The sequence below is a fragment of the Bubalus bubalis genome, chromosome 1 (genome assembly GCF_019923935.1).
Source record: "Bubalus bubalis isolate 160015118507 breed Murrah chromosome 1, NDDB_SH_1, whole genome shotgun sequence".
In the NCBI taxonomy this organism is placed as follows: Eukaryota; Metazoa; Chordata; class Mammalia; order Artiodactyla; family Bovidae; genus Bubalus; species Bubalus bubalis.
Window position 1 is genome coordinate 162,588,338 of NC_059157.1, and position 20,114 is coordinate 162,608,451.

The 20,114-nt window shown below is 36.1% G+C and overlaps 1 protein-coding gene across 5 annotated transcripts in view; it reads right to left on the reverse strand.

Annotated features, from left to right (window-relative positions):
- Positions 1–222: 222 nt before the first annotated feature.
- The window catches only part of EIF2A (eukaryotic translation initiation factor 2A), a 41,700-nt gene continuing 21,808 nt past the window's right edge, over positions 223–20,114 (reverse strand). For 4 of the 5 annotated variants that reach the window (XM_044946036.1, XM_006048533.4, XM_025289947.3 and 1 more), the window contains 8 exons: positions 18,651–18,724; positions 18,364–18,508; positions 18,044–18,160; positions 14,703–15,274; positions 10,723–10,836; positions 4,502–4,630; positions 3,756–3,821; positions 223–623 (listed from right to left, as the gene is read on the reverse strand). In XM_044946036.1, the coding sequence (XP_044801971.1) occupies positions 558–623; positions 3,756–3,821; positions 4,502–4,630; positions 10,723–10,836; positions 14,703–15,274; positions 18,044–18,160; positions 18,364–18,508; positions 18,651–18,724 (1,283 nt within the window). In that variant the 3' untranslated portion in view covers positions 223–557. Of the gene's footprint in view, positions 624–3,755; positions 3,822–4,400; positions 4,631–10,722; positions 10,837–14,702; positions 15,275–18,043; positions 18,161–18,363; positions 18,509–18,650; positions 18,725–20,114 lie in introns of all 5 variants that reach the window. The other variant, XR_003110574.3, reaches the window with a different exon arrangement.

Here is a 20,114-nt window from a genome sequence, read left to right on the forward strand (position 1 = left end):
TTAAAACTAATCAGAAAAACTTTACTTCAAATACTACCAATAATATAAACAATTTAATATATTTAGTACAACCTGATTTTAAGGCTTTTCTTTAATGTTCAACCATATAATCTTTTAGGATCAAGATAGTTATGTTATATATTCAAAGGAAAAATTTCCCAAACTTGTCTTTGTAAATTAATAAAGAAATTGTTAATTGAAGAACTTAGAGTCAACAAAGGCTAAAATTAAAATATTTTTATTCATTTATATGGTAAATACTGTCTCCTACTAAAAAACAATGACATTAGTCTTTCAATCTGTCAAGCTTAGCTAAACAGAAAATCATATGTCTCTTTTTGATATCATATGTTGACATGATACAGAATGCAGGATGTAAAACTCAATTTAACACGCATATTAAGTAATTGTATAGATATGTAGAATCTTAGATAAATGGTCAAAATTATAAGTGAATGTTAAATGTGGGCACATGGATATTTCTATGTACACTGATGGGTTTAACAGAAAATACGTTTGCAATGATTTCTGGTAACCAGCTTGCTTTCTGTGAATCTTTAAATACCCAGTTCCAAATCCTCCAGCTCTTGGAGAAGGGCTTTCTCTTTCTGAATTTTCTCCAACTAGAAAAGTTTAAAACAATAAAGTTATTAAACAGGAAATGAAATAATTATTAGATCAATAGGCACATAGCGAAAGAGAAAAAATTTAGAGAAAGAATATACCTGAGACTTTACCAGATTTTTTGGTCACCACCGATTTAAAAAACACAGATTAGAGACAAGGTCTAATTTGTTGTTTGATATGAATCAAGTACTTGGGGGCAATCTCAAAAATGACAATGATTTCTGTTCATTTCCAAGGCAAACCATTCAATATCACAGTAACCCAAGTCTATGCTCCAACCACTAATGCCAAAGAAGCTGGAACGGTTTCTATGATGACCTATAAGACGTTCTAGAACTAACAGCAAAAAAAGATGTCTCTTTCATCATAGGCAACTGGAATGCAAAAGTAGGAAGTCAAGAGATACCTGGAGTAACAGACAACTTTGGCCTTGGAGTACAGAATGAAGCAGGGCAAAGGCTAATAAGAGTTTTGCCAAGAGAACGCACTGGTCATAGCAAACATCCCTTCCAACAACACAAGAAAAGACTTTACACGTGGATATCATCAGATGGTCAATCAGACGGAAATCAGACCGATTCTGTTCTTTGCAGCTGGAGAAGCTCTCTACAGTCAGCAAAAACAAGACTGGGAGCTGACAGTGGCTCAGATCATGAATTCCTTATTGCCAAATTCAGACTTAAATTGAAGAAAAGTAGGGAAAACCACTAGATCATTTGGTCATGACCTAAATCAAATCCCTTACGATTATACAATGGAAGTGACAGATTCAAGGGATTAGATCTGATAGAGTGCCTGAAGAACTATGGACAGAGGTTTGTGACACTGTATAGGAGGCAGTGATCAAGGCCATCCCCAAGAAAAAGAAATGTAAACAGGCAAAATGGTTGTCTAAGGAGGCTTACAAATAGCTGAAAAAGAAGAGAAGCAAAAGGCAAAGGAGAAAAGGAAAGATACATGCATCTTAATGCAGAATTCCAAAGAATAGCAAGGAGACATAAGAAAGTCCTCCTCAGTGATCAATGAAAAGAAACAGAGGAAAACAATAGAATGGGAAAGACTAGAGATCTCTTCAAGAAAATTATGAGATACGAAGGAAACTTTTCATGCAAAGATGGGCACAATAAAGGACAGAAATGGTATGGACCTAAAAGCAGAAGATATTAAGAAGAGGTGGCAAGAATACACAGAAGAACTACACAAAAAAGATCTTTATGACCCAGAAAATCACAATGGTGTGATCACTCACCTAGAACCAGACATTCTGGAATGCAAAGTCAAGTGGTCCTTAGGAAGCATCACATGAAAAAAGCTAGTGGAGGTGATGGAATTCCAGTTGAGCTATTTCAAATCCTGAAAGATGATGCTGTGAATGTACTACACTCGATATGCCAGCAAATTTGGAAACCTCAGCAGTGGCCACAGGACTGGGAAAAGGTCAGTTTTCACTCCAATCCCAAAGAAAGGCAATACCAAAGAATGCTCAAACTACCGCACAATTGCACTCATCTCACATGCTAGTAAAATAATGCTCAAAATTCTCCAAGCCAGGCTTCAACAGTACGTGAACCTTGAAGTTCCAGACGTTCAGGCTGGATTTAGAAAAGGCAGAGGAACCAGAGATCAAACTTCCAGCATCCACTGGATCATAGAAAAAGCAAGATAATTCCAGAAAAAAATCTACTGCTGCTTCATTGACTACACTAAAGCTTTTGACTGTATGGATCACAACAAACTGTGGAAAATTCTGAAGGAGATGGGAATACCAGACCATCTGACCTGCCTCCTGAGAAATCTGTATGCAGGTCAAGCCAACAGTTAGAACCCAACATGGAACAACAGACTGGTTCCAAATTTGGAAACGAATACATCAAGGCTGTATATTGTCACCCTGTTATTTAACTTCTATGCAGAGTACATCATGAGAAATGCCAGATTGGATGAAGCACAAGCTGGAATCAGGAGTGCCAGGAGAAATATCAGTAACCTCAGATATGCAGATGACACCATCCTTATGGCAGAAAGGTTAGAGAAGCTAAAAAGCCTCTTGATGAAAGTGAAAGAGGAAAGTGAAAAAGCTGGCTTAAAACTCAACATTCAAAAGATGAAGATCATGGCATCCAGTCCCATCACTTCATGGCAAATAGATAGGGAAATAATGGAAACAGTCAGAGACTTTATTTTGGGAGGCTCCAAAATCACTGCAGATGGTGAGTGCAGTCATGAAATTAAAAGATGCTTGCTCCATGGAAGAAAAGCTATGACCAACTTAGCATATTAAAAAGCAGAGACACTGCCAACAAAGGTCCTTGTCAAAGCTATGGTTTTTCCAGTAGTCACGTATGGATGTGAGAGTTGGACTGTCAAGAAAGCTGAGCGCCGAAGAATTGATGCTTTCTAACTGTGGTGTTGGAGAAGACTCTTGAGAGTCCCTTGGACTGCAAGGAGATCAAACCAGACAATCCTAAATGAAATCAGTCCTGAATACTGACTGGAAGGACATGCTGAACTTGAAGCTCCAATACTTTGGCTATCTGATGTGAAGAACTGACTCATTTGAAAAACCCTGATGCTGGGAAAGACTGAAGGAAGGAGAAGGGGACAAGAGAAGATGAGATGGATGGATAGCATCACTGACTCAATGGACATGAGTTTGAGCAAGCTCTAGGAGTTGGTGATGGACAGGGAAGTCTTGTGTGCTGCAGTCCATGGGGTCATAAAGAGTTGGACACAACTGAGCGACTGAACTGATGAATTAAGGAGACAAAAGACAGAGCTGTCTTACTGCATTCTCTAAGTCTAATAAATCTTCCATTCTACACTTGGGCTTCAAAGTGTGGAGGACAGGAGGAAGGAAAAGGGGAAACAGGACAGTGTGACCTGAGATACAGAAAAGAAGAAAATTTTCTATTTGTCTAACATAATAAGCCAGCAGCTACAGCATTAGTATGTCTCACAGGAAATAGGGACTCTCTCATTCACCACGATCCACGTTTTCCCCTATCCTTGCGTATTTCAAAAGAAGTTTTAAAATCTATATACTCTTTAATCTGATTAAATAGTTGCTTGTAATAAAAAGGGGAAGGGTGGTAGTAACTATGAGCCCAAATGAAAAATGCAGAAAAGACCTGATTTTTTTCTAGCTGTTTTCCAGTTGCTGCTTGTTCTTTCAGCTGTTCAATTGCTCTCAGTTTCTGTAAACACCAAACAGGAGTCAAAAGGAAGAAAGAATAAGTAATTTCAGAATGCACAAACTACTTTCAAAATTAAACATAAAACTGTGTACATTAAGAACATGAAATTTGGTATTTTTCAAAATTTTAATATTACTATATATGTACATCTATGTATATGTACATGTATGTAAATATATGTCTAATTTCACCATTTATTTCAGTACCTCATGGTACCTGGACCATGTCTTTAGCTTTAAGAGAAACTCAGTAATGTGGCCTGGGAAGCACTCTAGAAACCTGATTTTACCTCTAAGGCCACCATCACACAGTGGTTGCAATTTGACAATTAATAAACTTCCTTTGTCCCTCTTTCTTCATCTTTAAAAATGGGATGAATATCTGTCCTACCTGTCTCACAAGGGTATAATGAAGCAGTGAGTATAAAAATGTTCAAATGTCCATTATTTCTTATTACTCTAAAAATCAATAATAAAGAACTAATATCCCTTAGACATCTGTGAATAAAACTAAAATCAGTACCATTCCTAAGTTACAGTATTTCATGGTGAGAAAGCAACAACAAGGATTGCTACAAACCTCTCAGATGCCTGTCTTTAGGCATCTAAACACTATTTCCTTTATATAATTCTCATGTGTTCTTTCAATAAACACATGTGCTTTTCACTGAAGCCTCCCACCTTCTTTAGGTTCTTGATTTTTTTGTCTGTCTCAGGGTCCCCAGAAGTTGACTGAGAAATAGTATTTCGTGGTGTGCTTTGTGGGGCAGGAGCAGGTGGCATATCTGGACTCTTGTCAATTCTTGCTTCCTGCAGGAAATATTTTCAAGAATTCAGTTTTCAAAAATGAAATCATTGAAGTATTTCAACAAACATAGCCTTTTAGAAAACAAAATATGATTTAGAAAACATAGCCTTTTACACACTTTATATAAAGAAAGCAACTGAACTGCTGGCCTCAAGTATGTTATATCGTCCCATAATAGTTATAATGAAGCTTAAAAAAATATTTCAGTACAATGAAATATCCAAAAGGCTAGATCTGTAACTTAAAGTAACATAATAATAAAATAAAAAATAGCATATTGGGGAATTCCATGGTGGCCTAGTGGTTTTAGGTCCCTGTGCTTCTACTGCAGGGCACAGAGGTTCAACCCCTGGTCCAGTAACTAAAGATCCCTCAAGACACGTGATGCAGCCCAAAAAAAAAAAAGGATTTTAGTAATATTAGCAAAATGTAATAAAAATATTATGTTAGTAATGTAAAATGTAATTAGTTATATAATAACAAATGGAAAGAAATGAAATGACCTTAGTAAACGAGATTACTGTTTCAGCCAATAAACATTCTAAATTTTTGGTTATTTTGGGATGTGCCATTATATGGATGATTTGGAAATGTGAGAGGGTTTATCTAACTAAGGTGTGTGTGTGAAGTTTCACTCTTGGATATCCTCCAAAACTATGAGTATATAAACTCAAGTACATATAACAGATGATGTTACAGGGTAAGTCCCATAGAGATTTATTTACAATCAGATCAATTCAGCTCAGCAATACTGTGCCATGGAAAACTTTTTAAGTAGGGCTTCTACTTCTTCCTTACAGAGTTCCCCGTAGAATACACAGACTCTGCAAGACTCTAGAATCTCTTAGAGTTCTGGGTGGAATACTCCAAACTCCCAAAGCATCCTAGGGGAACATGGGACAGGGTATCACTTCTAGATCTCCAAATCTAAAAATGTCTGCCGGAGAGTTTTTAGACAGTGCAGAATTCGAGCATTTTATTTCTTTTTTAGAGTCATGTTGGTTCTAATTTGTACACTACAATCCACAAATGTTAATTCCTAACCTTCTATGTGAAAATATTACTGAGCATTTAAGAGTATTTAGAAAGAAATTATTTAGTTTTGACTCTTAAGGAGCCTATAAGTTCTGATAATATGGTGTAGTTTGGTATTTTTCATAATAAAAAAGGAGAAGACTGGATAAAAGGAGAAGAGACATACTTTGCCTACCAAAATTTACTTTTGAAATCTCATTAAAAAAAAAACTTTTTAATAAAATTATTTATTTTTATTTATTTTGGGGCTGTACTGGGTCAAATCATACTGGGTCCGATCTTCACCGCAGCATGCAGAATCCTTTAGGTGTGGCATGTGGGATCTAGTCCCCTGACCAGCAATTGAACTCGGGTCCTTTGCACTGGAAACGCAGAGTCTTTGCCACTGGATCACCAGGGAAGTCCTCCCAATTTTTTCAATTTAGTTGTTTGTGGGAATATCCTGGCAGTCCACTTTCACAGCTGAGAGCCTGGGTTCCATCCTTGGTGGCAGAACTAAGAGCCTGTAAGCTGGGTGGCATGTCCAAAAAAATAAAAATGTAGTTGTTTGTAATCAGGTGAGAATACTAATTTTCTAGGAAGATTCAGTTCAGTTCAGTCGCTCAGTCGTGTCCGACCCTTTGCGACCCCACGAACTAGAGCACACCAGGCCTCCCTGTCCATCACCAATTCCCAGAGTTCACTCAAACTCATGTCCATCGAGTCAGTGATGCCATCCAGCCATCTCATCCTCTGTTCATCCCCTTCTCCTCCTACCCCCAATCCCTCCCAGCATCAGGGTCTTTTCCAATGAGTCAACTCTTCTCATGAGGTGGCCAAAGTACTGGAGTTTCAGCTTTAACATCAGTCCTTCCAAAGAACACCCAGGACTGATCTCCTTTAGAATGGACTAGTCAGATCTCCCTGCAGTCCAAGGGACTCTCAAGAGTCTTCTCCAACACACAGTTCAAAAGCATCAATTCTTTGGTGCTCAGCTTTCTTCACAGTCCAACTCTCACATCCATGCATGACTACTGGAAAAACCATAGCCTTGACTAGACGGACCTCTGTGGGCAAAGTAATGCCTCTGCTTTTTAATATGCTATCTAGGTTGGTCATAACTTTCCTTCCAAGGAGTAATCATCTTTTAATTTCATGGCTGCAATCACCATCTGCAGTGATTTTGGAGCCCCCAAAATTAAAGTCTGACACTGTTTCCACTGTTTCCCCATCTATTTTCCATGAAGTGATGGGACCAGATGCCATGATCTTCGTTTTCTGAATGTTGAGCTTTAAGCCAACTTTTTCACTCTCCTCTTTCACTTTCATCAAGAGGCTTTTGAGTTCCTCTTCACTTTCTGCCATAAGGGTGGTGTCATCTGCATATCTGAGGTTATTGATATTTTTCCCGGCAACCTTGATTCCAGCTTGTGCTTCTTCCAGCCCAGCATTTCTCATGATGTACTCTGCATATAAGTTAAACAAGCAGGGTGACAATATACAGCCTTGATGTACTGCTTTTCCTATTTGGAACCAGTCTGTTGTTCCATGTTCAATTCTAACTGTTGCTTCTTGACCTGCATACAGGTTTCTCAAGAGGCAGGTCAGGCGGTCTGGTATTCCCATCTCTTTCAGAATTTTCCACAGTTTATTGTGATCCACCCAGTCAAAGGCTTTGGCATAGTCAATAAAGCAGAAATAGATGTTTTTCTGGAACTCTCTTGCTTTTTCCATGATCCAGCGGATGTTGGCAATTTGATCTCTGGTTCCTCTGCCTTTTCTAAATCCAGCTTGAACACCTGGAAGTTTATGGTTCACGTATTGCTGAAGCCTGGCTTGGAGAATTTTGAGCATTACTTTACCAGCATGTGAGATGAGTGCAACTGTGCGGTAGTTTGAGCATTCTTTGGCATTGCCTTTCTTTGGGAGTGGAATGAAAACTGACCTTTTCCAGTCCTGTGGCCACTGCTGAGTTGTCCAAATTTGCTGGCATATTGAGTGCAGCGCTTTCACAGCATTATCTTTCAGGATTTGAAATAGCTCAACTGGAATTTCATCACCTCCACTAGCTTTGTTCGTAGTGATGCTTTCTAAGGCCCACTTGACTTCACATTGTCTGGCTCTAGGTGAGGGATCATACCATCGTGATTATCTGGGTCGTGAAGATCTTTTTTGTACAGTTCTTCTGTGTATTCTTGCCACCTCTTCTTAATATCTTCTGCTTCTGTTAGGTCCATACCATTTCTGTCCTTTATCGAGCCCACCTTTGCATGAAATGGTCCCTTGGCATCTCTAATTTTCTTGAAAATTAATATCATATAAAAAATTATTAAAGTTAAGTGAAATATGACACAATTTCTTCGTATTTTAAAAAACAAAGAGTAAGTCAAAATGTCTATGTTACTGTATTTAAATTCTGGTCACTCTCTGGAAAGGCTATGCATATGATAAGATTAAACTCTTTGTTTCACTTATTTTTGATAAAGATGATAAGTTCATAGGATCACCATAAATTTATAAAAGTACTTGGTTAGATTATATACATCTGACTCCTTCTCTTTGGTTCCTTAATTCACAGTCAGGCATAAGAAAAACGGTCTGGTTAAGGTGAGGTCCTATCATAGATTGTTTACCTCATTCTACCTCACAATCATAACTTTTACTAACTTCAACCAGTTGTCTCAAAAAAAAAAATAATTCTTTGCATATTGATAGAATTATCTTGAAAGTAGAAAACAGTTTGCTCTCACTGAGAAAACATGCAAAGAGCAACTCTACAATGATGGGTTAGTAGTGTCATCTTTAGTAAATAACGTGTGTCGGTGATTATATGGCTGTATGCAGGGGGGTGTGGGAGAGTGTTTCTGTAATTATTACGTTTTACAGTAAAAGCACGCATTGTTTTTTCAAAAGAGCCACAGGGCTATCATTAAGAAAGTCACTATTTTAATATTAGTTTTTCTAAATTAGAAAACTGAGTCTATAACCCTCTTCCCAAAATTTTATGTACTCAAGTATCAGAAAAACACACAAAATAAACGACTAATATTTTATTACAAAGGGAATTTACTTAGCTCAGTACCAGCAATGCTCATATTAAAAGTATCTTTTGATAAAGAGGAAGAAATATCACATAAAAATAGGATTCTGTGTTGAAAAGATTTCTGAAGACCCTTAAATCTCAATTAGAAGGAATCTTATACAGTCATTGTAAAAAACAGGATGGCAGTTCCTCAAGAAATTAAACACAGAGCTACCATATGATCCAGCAATCTCTCTTCTGGGTATACATCCAAAGGAAACAAAATCATTATCCCAAAGAGGTATCTGTACTCCCAGGTTTGTCGCAATATTATTTATAATAGCCAGGGTATGGAAACAAGCCAAGTGTCCATCAACAAAAGAATGAATATAGAAAATGTAATATATCAACATCAAACATATATAGAGTAGAATAGTATCCAGCCATAAAAAAATAAATAAATAAAAAGGAAATCCTACCATTTGCAACAACATGTATGAACCTGGAGGGCATTATGCTAAGTGCAAAAAGCCAGAAAGAGAAAGATAAACAGATAAATACTGCATGGCATCATTTATAAGTGGAATCTAAAAAAGAGAGAAGTCAAAATCACATAAATGGAGAGTATAAATGGTGGCTGTCGGGAGCTAGAGGAAATGGGGGATAGGAGAAATGGGAAGGGGCTGGTGAAAGGGTACAAACTTTCAGTTATAGGATAAATAAGATTTGAGGATATCATGTAGAATACGGAGACTATAGTTGATAATATTTTATTATACTGAACACAGTGATTGAAATTTGCTAAGAAAGCAGAATTTAATTGCTCCATCCCTCAGAATATATGTGTTATACATGTGTTAATTAACTTGACTGTAGGAATCCTATTACAATGTATATCTATATCATATCATCATGCTGGACACTTTTAAGATTTTTATTTGTCAATTACACCTATAATCATTAGCTGGAAAACCAACGACAACAAAAAAGGAATCTTAGCTACTAGTCTGTAACATCAGGCACCAGCAGAGGTCCCTACCCACTCTGATGAGAGACTAAGTCCTGCTTTTAAACAAGTCTAATACGTGGATTAGATTATTTTACTTGTAATCACCAAAGCTTAGGTTATTTACAGATATTTCTGGGGATAAAAATATATCAAATCATTATCATTGGTGTGTACAAAAGAACACACCAATATTTTAAGCTCAGATTTTAGCAGAATATGGTTACACAATGAAATTGTACTGGAGAAGGAAATGGCAACCACTCCAGTATTTTTGCCTGGAGAATCCCAAGGACAGAAGAGCCTGGCAGGCTACAGTCCCTGGGGTCACAAAGAGTTGGACATGACTGAGTGACTGAAGATGAAAGAAATTCTGTACCTTAAAATAGTAACTGTCTACCAAAACACCCAAGTAACCTAGAACTGTCAAAATCTAAGCATTAATAGGCAAGACCAAATTGTCTAAACCTCAAAAATGTGATTACCACGACTTTAACAACCATGTTTCTAGCAGCTGGTCTCACTACCACCATAAGCCACAAGCCATCACTATTTACTTGTCAATTGTTGTTTTTCAACTATGAAGTATATAAAAAAATTCTTTTAGAACAATTCCACTGTTTGGATACTTCTGGTATTTAGATTTCTAGTTGAACAATTTCCTGTAGCAATCTATTGAGTGACAAAATGGCTTTATAATCATGTAATTTCTGGTCTCTCCTAAATACATGGTTTAAGAAAGCAAACTATACCACATCACCCAGGCTCCTCCAAAACAGTCTGTTGCAAGTAACACACTACATAATCCCACTAGGGTTTCAGGTCTTAAGGTCAGTCCCAGTTTCCTCAGTCCCACGTTACACATACAGGACTACTGAGAAATTCATAGGTAAACACAAAAGAGACATTTTGGCTACTTATGTCTAACTCCAACTACATTTTATAATCTAACAATCAAGTTTTTAGGACTACAATTCTTTAAACTTTAAGGCATAGAGCTAATTTAACTGGTTTGGTCTGTTTTGGTTTGAAAAGATAAGTGTCCCAAGTACCTGCTTTGCAGCTTTCTTAGCCTCATGCTTCCTTTGATTTTTAAGGGCTGTTTTTGATAATGGCTTCTCATTTCCTGGTTGTGGTTTCATATTCTGAGGTGGTTCTTCTTCGTGCTATGGAAAATACAAATAAATGATTCTGAAATGGAGTCCATGTTTTTAAAAACATATACAACAAATTATACAATTTTGCTAGTACATGACAAATTTATTTTATCAAATTTATCTTAAGTTTACTGACAAAGAACATTTCAAAACTCCTGTGGCAGGTTTACTTCAATGGTCAGGATGGATTTAATAAGGATCTTCCTATTAGTTGATATACGGTATCTTTCAATTACATAAGAGCCAGCAAAATTCACTTTATTTTTATTTAAACAATGGCATTTTTCCTAGTACTACCACTGACACATGATTTTTATAAAATTAGATACTAACAATAGCTTCTTCTGTGGTCCTTTTGGATCTGACTACTGCCAAAAGAAATTCAGTTGCCTCAATTATTTTCTTTGCACAAATAGTCAATTGATACATCTTTACTTGCAAAATCAGAGATTAGAAGATAAATGGAAAAAAAAAACCGACAGTAAGAAAACAAATTGAATAGGAAGGAGTAAATAAATTACATAATTATAAATCCAGCTAACATAATGAAGAAGTCTTTAAAAAACTAAGCAATTTGTCAGACTGTACAATGAAAACAAGCAATCATTTTCATCATCAGGTATTTCTATAATTATTAACTACATTCAATAAGAGGGTGAATTACAGGTAGGATCAAGAAGGATTTAATGTAAAACATGATGACTATACTTGATAACACTGTATTGCATAACTGTACAGCTCAAATTCCTTGAGAGCAAAATTCAAATGTTCTCAATAAATAAATAAATAAGGTGATGGATGTGTTAATCCCCAGGTGAGAGGAAACCTTTTCAATGTATATCAAATCACCATGATGTACCCTCTAAATATCTTATAATTTTATAGGTAAATTATGTTCCAATGAAGCTGGGGAAAAAAAAAGTAACACCAGAGTAATTTCAGGCAACATGTAGTATAAACAACAGTACTCAACTTCTTATCAGATTCATTTACTTATTGATTTCTCTCAACTGCTATAATCTGAATGCTGTCTCTTAAACTCTCCATACTCAGCACATCAAAAGGACCAGATCTCCATGAAGTTTTTTGAGTACTAGATCTCAGAGCTGTGTCGTACTTAACAAGTGCCATAATCAAATGGGCAGGGATCAAACATTTAAGATATAGTAATAGCAAAAAATCATAAGGTGATTTTTATCTTAGCAGCTGCACTAACTATAGAAAGCATCAAAGTTCTATGTGTGAACATACCCTACTTGAAGCAACTGAATATATGAGAATCCATATTTGTAGAAGAGACAAATTTGCAGAGCAAGCCTTTCACTTTTTTTTATATCCACTGCTCATAATGATAGTTAAGATATACTAATATTTACTGAACATTTGTGTTATACATCAACATTCTTTCAATTGTGAGCTCTTCTATATAGTATCTTGCTTTAGTTGAAAAGTTTCCACTCATGAGAACTTCAAAAACAGACAAAGCAATTAAGAAAGATGCAGTAAGAAAGCATGAAGTCTCTTCCACTCTATAACCACCATGTAGCCATTGACAGACTTTCATTTTAGATGAAAAAAATCCACACAGTTATTACGGATCACAGGCTTTTCTGGCTTTAGTATGTGTCTACTCAACTTTGCTATAATCTGAATGCTGTCTTTAAACTATCCATACTCAGCAATTTCATTCTTACTAATAAAACTTGTTTCTTCAGTAACATTAACTCTAACACTGTTTTGATGAACACATCATATAAAAGTGAAGCTTTTCCAAAAGCCAAGAAATACTTCTTTAATTAATATATAAACTTTTTACTTATAAAAAAAGTAACCTTTTTTCTTCAGGGGGAAGAATCCAAACACATTTTTTCCTCCTTCTTCTATGTAACCCTCTTTCTTTGTGAAATTATCAACCAGGCTATCTTTGTTTCTAGTAATTTCTTGACAATATTTTCTTTGCCATTTAGCTCTTTTCTGGAATTAAATACAAAAATTTCTCATTTATAGGCATGTAGCTCCTTCAACTAAAATGATGTGACAGAGTCACATAATCCCCAGGTTATATATAAAAGCAAAAATTTAGTGGAAATCTTAACTGTCAAAAAAGTTTAGTTTTAAGAAGCTCTCACATAGTTTTCTCCCACTTTTTTCAAAGTATATTCTATTTTAATTTTTCTCCCTCCACTGACCAAAACAAATTAGTTTTATGAGTCAGAGAACAAAAATATATACTATTAATAATTCAGAATTTCTTTCTCTTGTGCTAAATTGCACAGATTCAGAAAGCAGGATGGGTTGAGGTCACTTCTTTTTTTTAATCTTGTGTAAGAAAAATTTCAATTGAGAGAGAACAAATTTTAAGACTAATATATCCTTTTTAAAAATCTAAAGACAAAAATAGTAAATAGGGCTTAATTTGTTATATATTTTAACTAAATAACAATGCAACAAAAATGTTTAAATACCAAGCACAGCACAGCACATAAGTGGCATAAGTGAAGCACAGAAATATTTATCCTTTGAAAAAGTATCTACTTCCCTGAGTGCCTAATCATTTAGTGACTACATAGTTGGACACGACTTAGCGACTGAGCACAAGCCCAAGACCATGCATTAGGTGTATATTAGGACACCTAATGTATGGTCTTGAGCTTGTGCTCAGTCGCTAAGTGGTGATCAACTCTTTTTGACCCTATAGACTGCAATCTGCCAGGCTCCTCTGTCCATGGGATTTCCCAGGCAAGAATACTGCTGTAGGTCGCTATTTCTTCCTCCAGGGAATCTTCCCAACTCAGAGATCGAACCTGTGTCTCCTGCATTGGCAGGCAGATTCTCTACCACTGAGCCACCTGGGAAGTACCTTTCTATTAATACCAGTAATTTTGTTATTCATTCTTTTTTTATTTTTTGTTGTTGTTCATTCTTAGAGTAACTTTATTCCTCAACATCATCACAGAAACTCATGTCATTAATAAATGCTCTCTCCTGAGCTCTGAAACATCTTACAGTAGATCAGAATCTGACGAATACTCGAACCACAATTTTGCATCAGAGGTAAGGATCTAATGGTCCAAGGACAAGTGTGTTTTGTTTGATCAGCAGTGTCTTAAAAAAACTGAGGCATTTCATACAAGCATCCAGACTTGTTTTGTCTTGAAAAATCAAACATTTTGGCAAACTGGGCCTAAAAATCTCCTGTGGAAACAAAAGGCTACTGTTGTGCAGTTGCTATGGCCTTTAAAGAGGGAATGTTCTCTCTCTTCACCCCTCCCCACCACTCACCACTGTCTCACACTACCAGCCTAGCTTGACAGGCATTTGAATTTGAGCCCACACTCTACAGCCAGTTAAGTCACACCCACTCATCTTTCCCAAGATTTTACATTAATTACTTTGCCAAGTTAACAACCTTTCACCATCTTCAGCAGCAGGTCCTCCACAATTTCTACCCTAGAGTTTATATCTTCTAATCAGATACCAAGTAACACAAAAACATGCATAAGAAAAAGATCTAGGGCATAAAGAATGGATGTATGGATACCAGAGCGGGGAAGAAGGGGAGGGATGAATTGGGAGATTGGGTTTGACATATACACTACTGATATTATGTATTAACTAGATAACAAATGAGAACCTACTGTATAGCACAGGGAACTCTACTCAGTGCTCTGCAGTGACCTAAATGGGAAAGAAGCCTAAAAAAAAGGGAATATGTATATACATATAGCTGGTTCACTTTGCTGAACAGCAAAAACACACACAACATTGTAAAGCAAGTATACTCCAATAAAAATTAATAAATAAATTAAAAAAAAGATCTAGGGAACTCTGCATTGAAAAACCTTTTCCTACCAAAGTAGTAAAACTCTACTTACCAGTTTGGAATTGGTGACTGGTTTATTTCTTAAAGCTGGGGGTCTATAAGCTGTTGCAACTTTAGGTTCTTCACTAGGCACATCACTTGGAACTACTTGGTAAGTTATTGCTTTTTCTGGAAATATTCCATCTAAGAATGGCTGCCAAGAAACCTGCCATAATTCTGCATTTGATGGTACATCATACTTGTGCAAGACAGAGCCTGTATAATGCCAAATCTTGTACCCATTATTAACACGTAACCGTGGGGCACATGTGGCTGTTAAAATATGCTCACCATCTGGGCACCAAGCAAAATATGTAGAATCAGAGGCCACTGGTTTAGAGATAAGTTTGTACTTTTTAACATCCCACACTTCCATTTGTCCCCTCAGATTCCCAAATCCAGCTAGTACTAATATATGTCCATGAGGGCTGTAGTAGGCTGCATTACGAGGGCCAGTTCCAAAGTCAAATACGGGATCACACTTCAGGTTGAAAACTGTCGCTTTGGCAGGCATGAACCCATACACGGCACAAAACTCAGTAGAACTAGAATTCCAAACCACATCGTAGATGGGGCCGTTTTTCGCTGGAAAAAGAAGATAAAATCTGTTAGAGATAAAGAATTCTATACAGGAATATAATATTTAGTAGTACAAGTTATAATCATACAATATTCATAAACAAGTCAAACAAGAAAAATCCAAAACTTTCACAGTATGATAAAATTAAGATTTTTTACATGACATACTGTGGGAATTAATGTATATTTCCTTTAAACATTTTGGCAATTTGGACTCATAGAAGCATCAGCTATTATTATTATTAAACTATTGACAGTTTTCCTTGAGAGAGGCAATATATGTATATAGCAATAAAAACACAAAAAAGACATGCCACAAAAATAAGCCTCTCTGGTGGTTCAGTGGTAAAGAACTTGCCTGCCAATTCAGGAGATGTGGGTTCCATCCCTGGGTCAGGAAGAGCCCCTGGAGAAGGAAGTGGCAACCCACTCCAGTATACTTGCCTAGAAAATCCCACTGACAGAGGAGCCTAGCATGCTACAGCGTGGGGTCGCAAAAGAGTCAGACACAACTTAGAGACTAAACAACCATGACACAAGGACAACCAATCCTCTATCATATTTCCTGCATATTATTTCAGAATATTTTTGTTGAAATTAAGGTTCTCTCCCTTAAATACATAAATGCACACACACACACAAAAGTTTTAAACCTTTCTTGTTTCATTTAATACTCCTATCTTGGAAATTCTTCCGTAAAGGCACACTGAGCTTTGCCTCATTCAGCTGCACTGCGTTCCATTACAAACCCTGCTATTTACTTTCCATTTGTGTAAATTTACACAAATAACACCTGTAAGAGAGAAACTGCCTGGTCAAAGGACACATAAATTTACTTGATAATGTACACTGAAATGCCCTTTAAAGAAGTTGCACCAATTTACACTACCAATAATTTTTGATAGCAAAGACTTTCCCCTCATTCTCACTCACTGTTTCATATTTTTATCTTTGCCAACCTACTAAGTGGAAAACTGTGTCTGGTTTCCTTTATTATAAGCTAAGCACCTTTTAATACACTTATACATAATCTTATTTCTTTTTTTAGTGTCCTATAATATAGTCCTGTGGACTATTTTTTACTGTCCTATACCTATTTTTATTTCCTATTATTGGTCTTTGTTATACTTAATATACTATCAAAAATCATCTTTTCTCATAATCATCCCTTTTCTAAAAATATTTTTCCCTAATATATTGTTTGTTTTGCTTAGTTTATGGACTTTTTTCTTCCCCCAATGTAGAAATCTATAATTTCATATACTCAAACTTACCACTTGCCCCATATGACTTCTGTCGTGTTTAGAAAGTCTTATTCTACTTTAAGATTAGAAGAAAATTCTCCCGCATTTTCTTCTAGTTCTATAGTTTTAGACATAATTTTTTGGCCCAGCCAGAACTTATTTTGGTAAACAAGTAGTAGCAAAATCTTTTTGTTACAAATAGCCAACTGTCCCCAAAGCATGTATTAAAAGAGCAGCATTTTTACCCATGATTCAAATGCTGACTTTATTATAAGTCAATGGCTACAGAAGTATGGATCTATTTCTGAATCCTGTTGTTTTCCACTGATTATCTGCCTAACCATAACACAGAACGAAACTGTCTTCATTACAATTGCTTTATATCTTAATAGTATCAGAATCCCTCTTTCCTTACTCTTTTTTTACATAGTTTTCAAACCATTCTTGCATGTTTACTTTTTGATAGCAACTTTGGAACGAGCTTATCTAGTTGTAAAAAAAGAAAATCCACTGGCATTCTAATTTAATTTTTAGATCAGTTTGGAGAGAAATGACATCTTTGTAAAATTCTCACGAAAGGTTAGTTTGCCCTTCGTTAGTTTTAGTTTTCTTCCTATCAGCCCTATATATTTCTTGTTTTTTTGTTGCCATATATGGAATCTTTCCTTCCATTATGCTTTATAAGAGGATGCTGTTTATACTGTGACAATCTGTATGAGCTGAGGTGATTTGCTTTTCACCTTTCAAAACGTATACTTATTCTTTTGATCAGGAATACTGACTAGGTCTTTCAGAATGTTCAACAATAGTAGAAAGTGCATGGGGGGAGTCATCCTTGTTTGGTTCCTGACTTCAATGGGACTACATACTGTTTTAAAAGAAAGTTTACCTTACCCTTAGATGTTCAATTCAAAATAAAAAAGATTACTGAGTTGCAGGAATTTTAAAACTATTAAGTTACCTTAACTCCTTGAAACAAAGTATGAAGTGGCTAACACTCTTCAGTTCTGAAGATGATGCTAAACCCACTAGATCAACTTGCTGTCATAGTTAAATAAGCTCCCAAAGAGCTAATACAGTGGAATTACCTCACTCAGCAAGTTCCCTACTCAACTTACAGCAAAACTAAATTAACTAATTGGATTCTGTCAAAATAGGGTATGTTTGGGGATGAGTTAAATTCCTTAATGAAGATAAATTTTATCTTAAAGGTTGTTAAAATACGTGAGTTCTATCACTTGATCAACAACTTAGATGTGGACTTCCCTGGTGGTCTGGTGGTTAAGAATTTGCCTTGCAATGCAGGGAAAGTGGGGTCAATCCCTGGTCAAGGAACGAAGATCACACATGCTGTGGAGCAGCTAAGCCTACTGAGCCTGTGAGCCACAATCAGAGAGTCTGTGTGCTGCAGCTAAGACCTGACACAACTTAAAAAAAAAAAAAAAAAAAGAACTTCGATGGTAACATTTTTATGGCACAGTATTTTTGACTATCATCGATTCTCCCAAAGGGAGACTCCTGGAGCACTCACGTAATTGTACCACGGCACTTTCTCCATTTGTTGCAATGTAGTGCAGCGTCTGTTCCCCATAGTAGGAAGCTCCTGTCTTGTCAACATCTGTACTAGCTATTACCAACACAGCAGTAGCTAAAAGGATAAAAACTTTAATTAGGTTTAAAACATAAATTAACCTAATGTTGATAAGAAGAGCATTAAAAAGTGTAACAGACCATATGTAAATTTTCAATAAACAAACACTGGTAATTTTTCCTTTTTCTATACACACAGGAATATAAGTCTCAATTAATGCTTGATAAACAAAATGGGAGATAAAAAGATATTTCTCATACCTTTTTTATTCCATAGCATTGTGACCTTATCAGCCTTAAAGAAACTTTTATTGGCTAAAGCTGCATGAGGCTCATCAAAGTTGGGGTACTGATATAATCTAACAAATGAAGGTGCACCCTTACTTCCTGGAACATAGACAGCCACCTAAGATACACAGACATAAGTAAATACTTAATTTTTTGAAGCATATAAACTAAGATGGACATGTCTTTAAAGTCACCAAAAACTAGGAAAAGGCTTAATCTCAAACCATTCCACATGAACAAACAAAAACATTAGCAATTACCTTGTATGGTTGGGGTCCAGGTGATAACACAAAATCATTAATTTTTTTCAAATGCAATTTATTTGCAATTGTGTCTAAAAAAAAAAGTAAATGGTGTTAGGTTAATGAGCAAAAGGTAATAGATATGTGTCAAATTCTGAATATATCATAAAAGGTTAATGTAACTATACACAAAATGTAGTCTCATGTAGGCCAGGCAGAGCTACACAGTAGAAAAAGCATGGGGTGAGAGCGAGATAGACCTATGCTTGAATTCTTACTCAGACACTACTAACTGTGTGACCTTCGCCAAGTAAGAGAATCACATACTTAATTCCTAGTACACAGTGCCAGGCACAAAGTAGGTATTAAATAGGTATCTATTCTCTTCCCTTAAACCTCTGAACTAATGTTGTCGTAGAGCCCATCTGATGGGAAAGATGACTAGCTTGCTACTGTAGAATGTGGATATGAAAATTCCGTAATTAACATGATACACAGATCCATAACAATGATAATCACAACAATAGTAACAATAACAATGGCTGGATATTTGTTGAATGATTACTCCGTGCCAGGTAGTAAGAAACCATGTTATCAACACTACTGCTCTCATGGTCAATGGGATCAAGAGCTATTACTCTCCCTTTGTTCAAATATGAGATCAACAGCCGTTCAAAAGTAGCATACCCAGCTGCTAAACTGGCAGCCCCCTCCTTTCAGCATGCTCATGAAGTGGCAAGTAAGATAAATAAGCAAGCTAACCCCAAATCAGCGGGAACAGATTAAGTCTCAAAAGCAGGACATTGAAGGGTACAGCTAAATGACTGTGTGGATGTTATCAAAATCAGCTTGCACACCATCTCTGGTACATGTGAACAGTTTCTAATTCCCATTTTACTTTCTCAACTTACAACATGGTTATGTCCTGATAAACCCATTTTAAGTTGAAAATATCATAAGCTGAAAATGCATGTAATACACCTGATGCATCGCTTATGTTAGACTATCCTAAATGTGCTCAGAACACTTAATGTTAGTCTATAGTTGAGCAAAATCATTAAACACAATGCTGATTTTATAATAAAATGTTGGATATCTCATGTAATCCATTGAATACTGAACTAAAAATGAATAACATAATCGCTGTAAGAGTCCAGAATAGCTGTAAGTGTATCAGTTGTTGACCCTTGTGATCACATGGCTGACTGGGAGCTGTGGCTCACTGCTGCTGCCCAACATCATGTATCATACCACATATCTCTAGCCCAGGGAAAGATCAACACTCAAAGTACAATTTCTACTGAATATATATAGCTTTCATTTTATTATAAAGTCAAAAAAGATAAGCCAAACTATCCAAGTTGGGGACTGTCTGTACTGAAAAGTGTTCAGTCACCAACAGAATGCTCTAAGGACAAAAGGAACTACAAAATTTCTTCTTTAAAGTATTTTTCAGTAATCATGTTATTGGTGTTATATTGC